The 7957-nt window shown below is 45.1% G+C and overlaps 1 protein-coding gene across 1 annotated transcript in view; it reads left to right on the top strand.

Annotated features, from left to right (window-relative positions):
- Nucleotides 1-7957, top strand: part of XRCC6 (X-ray repair cross complementing 6) — a 34762-nt gene that overhangs the window by 20365 nt on the left and 6440 nt on the right. The window contains exons 8-11 of the mRNA XM_003783155.3: nt 477-645; nt 2489-2650; nt 4196-4325; nt 6544-6644. Of these exons, the coding sequence (XP_003783203.1) occupies nt 477-645; nt 2489-2650; nt 4196-4325; nt 6544-6644 (562 nt within the window). The remainder of the gene's footprint in view (nt 1-476; nt 646-2488; nt 2651-4195; nt 4326-6543; nt 6645-7957) is intronic.

The following is a 7957-nucleotide window of genomic DNA, read 5'->3' as shown; positions in this document are numbered from 1 at the left end:
GGGTTTGAACCCACCACCTCTGGCATATGGGGCCGGCACCCTACTCCTTTGATCTACAGGCGCTGTCCCCAAATAGGTATGTTTTAAGCAAACTTTGTATGTGTATGTCAGGGCTAGTGCTGGGACCTTAGTACATGTTAAATGAGAGAAGGAATAGATACTTGAACAGTGTGGCCTTTGGCACCAGAAAGATCTGGGCCTAATTCACTTGTACAACCTTCAGCAAGTTACCTAGCCACTGAGCTTCAGTTCACTCATCTGACAAACAGTTTTTAACATCTACCCTGTAGGATTGTTACAGAAGAAAAATTAGATGACAAGTGTAAAGTACCTGGCAGTCGCTTGGTAAATACTCCTTCCCTGTTGGAGGAGGAGGGTGCCCCCAGCGACCCGTCTTCCTGCTCCTTAGAAGAGAGCTGATTTTAACCTGCTAGCACTTTGTGTAGCTTCTCTGTGTTCCTTGTTGCCCTCTTTAGATGTATGGTAGTCGTCAGATTGTGCTAGAGAAAGAGGAAACAGAAGAACTGAAGCGGTTTGATGAACCAGGTTTGATCCTCATCGGTTTCAAGCCTTTGGAAATGCTGAAAAAGCACCATTACCTGAGGCCTTCCCTGTTTGTGTACCCCGAGGAGTCCCTAGTTAATGGTAAGTGGCATAGACCAAGGATGAATGGCTCCCTAACACAGAACAGAGTTTATGAGGCAGCATGTCCCAAATGGGAATTGCCTGGACACTGTACAAGAGATATTAATGGGAATTTCACAAAGTTTTTTGTTTTTTTGAGATACTGTTTCACTCTGTTGCCCAGGCTGGAGTGCAGTGGTGCAGATACAGCTCACTGTAGGCTTGAACCCCTGAGCTCAGCCTCTTGAGTAGCTATGACTACAGGCATTTGCCACCATGTCTACCTAATTTTTTTTTAATGTTTCTTGCTATATTTTGGAAATGTGGGACTAAACAAAAAAAGAGATTTCTTTAAGACTTCTAATATACTGATATGCATTTCCAAGAGGGGACTATGGAATTTAGCATTAACTTATTTCTGGTTAGGGTGCCTGTAGCTCAATGGTTAGCCACATGTTCCGGGGTTTGAACCTAGCCAGGTTCTACTAAACAACAACAACAACAAAAAAATAGCTGGGCATTGTAGCAGGTGCCTCTAGTCCCAGCTACTAGGGAGGCTAAGGCAAGAGAATTGCTTGAACCCAAGAGTTGGAGGTTGCTGTGAGCTATGACGCCATGGCACTCTACTGAGGGTAACAAACTGAGACTCTGTCTCAATTAAAAAAACAAACAAAAAAACTTATTTCCTTTTCTCAAGAGAAACCAGTGATGGGGGTCATGGGGAACCTATTTATTTCCTATATACTTCTTTCTTTGATGTATCAGAGCAAAAAACAAAAACAAACAGATCCTTAGCTTTTTCTTCAGAGTCAATTAAAGAGGATGTGAACTCTGCTCTTATATTTATTTGTGTTGTCTAGACCTGTCTTCAGTGCTGTACCTCACGAGCCTTCCAGATTTGACTTGGTTGGTTTTCTTTTCTTTCTTTTTTTTTTAATTAAGACACAGTCTCACTATGTTGCCCTTGGTACTGTGCTGTGGCATTGCAGCTCACAGCAAACTCAAACTCCTGGGCTCAAGCGATTCTCTTGCCTCAGCCTCCTGAGTAGCTGGGACTGAAGTGCCCACCACAATGCCCAGCTGTTTTTCTGTTGTAGCAAGTGCGGGCTGGGTTTGAACCCATCAGCCCTGGTGCGTGTGGCCGGTGCCCTACCCACTGAGGGTACCGCCCACTTGGTTGGTTTTCATTAACACCTGGAGCTCATGTCATTGCCAACATCAGTAAATGTGAACTGACGTTAGTAATCTACATTCTTTTTTTTTTTTTTTTTTTTGAGACGGAGCCTCAAGCTGTCCCCCTGGGTAGAGTGCCATGGCATCACGCTCACAGCAACCTCCAACTCCTGGGCTCAAGCGAGTCTCCTGCCTCAGCCTCCCAAGTAGCTGGGACTACAGGTGCCCGCCACAACGCCTGGCCATTTTTTGGTTGCAGCCATCATTGTTGTTTGGCAGGCCCGGGCTGGGGATTCGAACTCGCCACCTTAGGTGTATGTGGCTGGCGCCTTAGCCGCTTGAGCCACAGGTGCCACAGGCGCTGAGCCAGTAATCCACATTCTAAATGGAGCATATGAGGCTTCCCAACCTCTTATTGTTATCTTTTCTCTTCTGTGCCTCTGCTGCCCCCACGTTCCCCTCGCTCTGGGTTTCTCACCCCTCACCTGTTGAGGCTTCATAAACCTTTTACAAAAACGGAAAACATGCTGTGATCACGAAGGTGGTTTTCCTACGGTGAAGCGTATACATTGCACTCCAGATATACTGACCCAAAGTTCCCCAAGAACGTGGAAGAGAAATTGTAGGGCTAAGAGGGAAGAAAGGAAGAGATCTCTTTGGGATGTACATTGCTAAGACGTTTGTTTTCTAGGAAGCTCAACCCTGTTCAGTGCTCTCCTCACCAAGTGTCTGGAGAAGGAGGTCTTAGCAGTGTGCAGATATACACCCCGTAAGAATATCCCCCCTTATTTTGTGGCTTTGGTGCCACAGGAAGAGGAGCTGGATGGCCAGAAAATTCAAGTGACTCCTTCAGGTACGTTTCCAAGACTTCCAAAGCTTGCCCATGCTCTGAAGTAATTCATGGGCCCTGCTGAACCATAGTCTCCAGGAATGGGGCCTGAGAAATATGTATATTTAAGGTTTGTTGGGTGAATTTGAAGCCTAGTCCCGTAAGGCCATTCAGTATGGTTGAACATCACATCATGTGCACAACTGTACAGGGCAGGTCGGCAGCAAGGTAATACTTGTCTGCTTAGGGACCATTTGCACGTTATTAATACAAGTCCTTGCTGCTGATGCCTTTCATTATTGAAAGTGATTGTTTGGTCCCCTTGTGATGTTTCATGTTGGGTTATCTCCTGTATAATCCAAATCATGAGGTTTGTTGAGGCAGTGAGAGGAAAGACTATGGATTTTATCTTATACTTTCGTGTCTGAAAGCTTGCTTTCTTTTGATTCAGGCTCACCCCTGCCACTTGCTAGCTAGCCAACTTGGGCAAATAATTAATAATTTAACCTTTATCTTCCTAATTTATAAAGATGGGCTTTTTTTTTTTGAAACAAGAGTCTCCCTTTGTCACCCCCAGTAGAGTGCCATAGCATCATAGCTCATAGCAACCTCTAACTCCTGGCTCAAGCAATTCTCTTGCCTCAGCTTCCCCAGTAGCTGGGACTACAGGCACCTGCCACAAAGCTCAGCTATTTTTAGAGATGGGGTCTTGCTCTAGCTCAAGCTGGTCTCAAACTTGTGAGCTCAGGCAATCTGCCCACCTCAGCCTCCCAGAGTGCTGGGATTACAGGTGTGAGCCACCCTGCCCCTGGTCCCTCTTTTTTTTTTTTAGAGACAAAGTCTCAGTTGCCCTAGGTAGAGTGCTGTGGTGTCACAGCTCACAGCAACCTCAAACTCTTGGGCTCAAGTGATCCTCTTGCCTTAGCCTCCTAAGTAGCTGGAACTACAGGTGCCCATCACAATGCCTGGCTAGTTTTTCTATTTTTAGTAGAGATGGGGTCTCAATCTTTGTCAGGCTGGTCTTGAACTCCTGAGCTCAGGTGATCTACCTGCTTTGGTCTCCCAGAGTGCTGGGATTACAGGCATGAATCATTGTGCCTAGCCAAGATGGAAATTCTGAAGCACCTTTCCCTCAAGGTTGTTTTACATTTGAGATAAATTAATAAAGGTACAGGTTAGCACAAAGTTGTTAGCAGATGATAGTCTTCCTCCCTAGCCATGCTCATAAAACTTTGTAACATAACTCTTTTTTTTTTTTTTTTTTGAGGCAGAGTCTCATTATGTCGCCCTAGGTAGAGTGCTGTAGCATCACAGCTCACAGTAATCTCAAACTCCTGGGCCCAAGTGATTCTCTTGCCTCAGCCTCCCAAGTAGCTGGGACTATAGGTGCCCACCACAATGTCTGGCTATTTTTTTGGTTGCAGCTGTCATTGTTTTTTGGTGGGCCTGGGCTGGATTTGAACCCACCAGCTCAGGTGTCTGTGGCTGGGGCCTTAGCCACTTGAGCCATAGCGCCAAGCCGTGACTGCAGTACTTTAAGTAAAATCTTAGAAAATGTATCTCCTTCAGGCTTCCAGCTTGTTTTCCTACCTTATGCTGATGATAAACGGAAAGTGCCCTTTCCTGAAAAGGTCACAGCAAACCCAGAGCAGGTGGACAAGATGAAGGCAATTGTTCAAAAGCTCCGCTTCAAATATAGGTGAGTATGGAGTCAGTCTCAGGCTTTCTTCAAACTGCTTTCTGAGCTGAAGGTTTTACTGCAAATTCAAGTTAGGCTTAGACCAAGAGAATTTGACTTTACTCTTCTCAATCAGCTGATAGATCATTAATTGTTATTGAGAGCTTTTGAAAGGCTATATGGAGAATGGCAGCTCTTATCATATTGGAGACTGTGGGATTGTGCTGGTTTACCTCTTGTGCTGTGCTTAGAAAGCAGATCAGTTGAACAAGTGCAAGAAGGTAGTACTAAGGGGAAAATTTTTAGCCTTCTCCTTCATTAATGTGTGTTGTCCTGTGATGAGATAATGATTAAATAATTCAAGTATTTGCCTCTCATACGTAATAGACCATCTCTCAGAGCCTGCATAATGTGATGCCAAACTTAATTTTTTTCACATATTCTTTTAATTTACTTATTTTATTCTATAGGGTCTTGCTCTGTCAGCAGGCTGGAGTGCAGTGACCTCATAATAGATCACTGTAACCTCAAACTCCTCAGCCTCCCTAGTGGCTGGGACTATAGATGGCTAAAAAAAAAAATTTGTTTGTTTTTTTTTTTTTTTAGATAGTTTCACTTTGTTGCCCTTGGTAGAGTCCTGTGTTGTCATAGCTCACAGCAATCTCAAACTCTTGGGCTCATGCGATTCTCTTGTCTCAGCCTCCCGAGTAGCTGGGACTACAGGTGCTCACTACAATACCTGGCTGTTTTTAGAGATGAGGTCTCACTCTGGTGAAGGCTGGTCTTGAACCTGTGAGCTCAGGCAACCCACCGTACCCTGCCTGTGTCTTCTAAAAATAGTAAAAATTAGCCAGCATTGTGGTAGGTGCCTGTAGTCCTGGCTACTTGGGAGGCTGAGGCAGGCAGATTGCTTGCGCCTGGGAGTTTGAGGTTGCTCTGAGCTAGGGTGATGCCATGGCACTTTAGCCTGGGCAACGGAGTGACACAGCAGTCTCACTGTAGGCTCATGCTCCTTTCTCCTGTGCTGCTGTTACCACATATGGGAGGAAAGCACACTCGGGGATCATCATCTCCCTATATCCTAGGGTTCTGTACTGACATAACCCTACCTTCTCTATTTCTTTCTTTTTTTTTTTGGAGACAGAGTCTCTGTTGCCCAGGCTAGTGTGTCATGGTGTCATAGCTCACAGTATCCTCAAATGGGTTCCAGAGATCCTTCTCCCTCAGCCTCCCTGAGTAGCTAGGATTACAGGCACCTGCCATAATACCTAGCTAGCTTTTCTATTTTTATTTTTATTTTTTTTTGGAGAAAGAGTCTTATTATGTCACCCTTGGTAGAGTGCCATGGCATCACAGCTCACAGCAACTTCAAACTTTTGGGCTTAAGCAATTCTCTTGCCTCAGCCTCCCAAGTAGCTGGGACTACAGGTAACTGCCACAATGCCTGACTGTTTTTTGCTGCAGTTGTCACTGTTGTTTAGCTGGCCCAGGCCGGGTTCGAACCTGCCACCTTTGGTGTATGTGGCTGGTGTGGTAACCACTGTGCTACAGGCGCTGAGCCCTTTTCTATTTTTGGTAGAGGTGGGGTCTCGCTTTTGCTCAGGCTGGTCTCAAACTCTCGAGCTCAGTCTACCCACCTCAGCCTCCCAGAGGGCTGGGATCACAGGCATGCGCCACCATGCCTGGCCTTGTTTTTTTTTTTTTTTTTGAGACAGAATTTTACCTTGTCACCTTTAGTAGAGTGCTGTGCCCCCTCATAGCTCACAGCAACCTCAAACTCCTGGGCTCAAGCAATCCTCTTGTCTCAGCCTTGGGAGTAGCTGGGACTATAAGCGCTTGCCACAATGCCTGACTACTTTTTCTATTTTTAGTAGAGTCAGGGTTTTGCTCTTGCTCAGGCCCATCTTGAACTCTTGAGCTCAGGCAATTCGCCCAACTCAGCCTCCCAGAGTGCTGGGATCACAGGCATGAGCCACTGCACCCAGCCTCCCCGCTCTATTTCTGTCTCTGCCCACAGCTTCAGATGACAGACAGGTGGGCAGGTTTGTTTTGAACTGATCTCTAGCATCAGATAATAAATTGAAAATTGAAAAGAGACAAGTTTTGATTTGAGACAAGATTCCCAACTATTTAACTTTTTCTCAGCTACTTGGGGTATCTTAGCTGGACTTTTTTTTTTCATAACTGTTTAGTTTTTTTATGTTTTAATTGAATAATGTTACCATTATTGTTTCAACAGAAGTGACAGCTTCGAGAACCCAGTGCTGCAGCAGCACTTCAGGAACCTGGAGGCCTTAGCTTTGGATTTGATGGAGCCTGAACAAGCAGTAGATCTGACACGTAAGAGGGTTGTGACTGAGTTGAGATGTTCTTTTCATGAGAAGCCTTCCTACTGATCTTACTGGAAAGCAGTGATATGGATGTATTTCCTAGCACTCTCTAAAGACTTAACCTCTTTGCCCAGACCATTTCTGTTTGAGAGATTTTCGAGACCAATTTAAACAGCCAGGGAACCAATTTTGGCTGGTTCTGCAGTGAGAGGAAGAGAGAATGCCAGGTTCTTGAGACCTGCCTCTGAATCAGGTCACCCCATGACTACATGTTGGTGAAAGTTTATAAAATAGGCTTGGCACCTGTGCCTCAAGTGGCTAAGGTGCCAGCCACATACACCTAAGGTGGCAGGTTTGAATCCAGCCCAGGCCTGCCAAAACAATGATGACGGCTGCAACAAAAAAATAACTGGGTGTTGTGGCGGGCGCCTGTGGTTTCAGCTGCTTGGGAGGCTTGGGCAAGAGACTCGCTTAAGCCCAGGAGTTGGAGGTTGCTGTGAGCTGTGATGCCACAGCACTCTACCCAGGGCAATAGCTTGAGGCTCTGTCAAAAAAAAAAGAAAGTTTATAAAATAATGGATAACATTTATTGAGTGCTTACTGTGTGCCAGACATTGTCATCCAGTGTGTTGCCTCACCGAATCTTTATATTTATGAAGGAAGGGCTATAGTCCCAATTTTAGAGAAGGGACTCAGGGTTGCCCTAAATGATTTGTTGTAATTCTAAGTAGTACTTGGTGGAACTATGTTTAGAATCCATTGAATCCCACCTAGAGTCCTTTTTCTGAACCATTGTGCTTACTGCCTCTCCATGAGACTCTTAATGTGCTCTGCCCTGAGGAAAGCTGCGTTATCCAGCTAGACCCACCCACTGGGAAACAGATTAGACTTGAAGATTTTTTTTTTCTTTGTTTGAGACATAGTCTCATTCTGTCACCTGGACTAGAGTGCTGTGGCATCAGCCTAGTTCATAGCAACCTCAAACTTCTGGGCTCAAGCAATCCTTCTGCCTCAGTCTCCCAAGTAGGCAGGACGATGGTACCTTCTACAATGCCTGGCTAGTATTTTCCATTTTTAGTAGAGACGGGATCTTGCTGTTATTCGGGCAGTCCTGCCCTTTTGTTTTTAGCTGCCTATCTGGCATCCACAGGACCTGAGTGTCTTACTGTCCATGTCTCTGACCCTTTAACTCTTTCCCCTTATACATTTTACGTCCCTCATTCTCTTCTAATCAAATGCCTGTTTCCCTCTAACACAATGATACACAATTTTGTTTTATTTTGTTTATTTTCTTTTTGAGACAGAGTCTTTTTTTTTTTTTTT

This window comes from Otolemur garnettii, unplaced genomic scaffold, assembly GCF_000181295.1.
Source record: "Otolemur garnettii isolate 467f Iridium unplaced genomic scaffold, OtoGar3 scaffold00007, whole genome shotgun sequence".
In the NCBI taxonomy this organism is placed as follows: Eukaryota; Metazoa; Chordata; class Mammalia; order Primates; family Galagidae; genus Otolemur; species Otolemur garnettii.
This window is presented reverse-complemented; position numbering and strand designations above follow the sequence as displayed.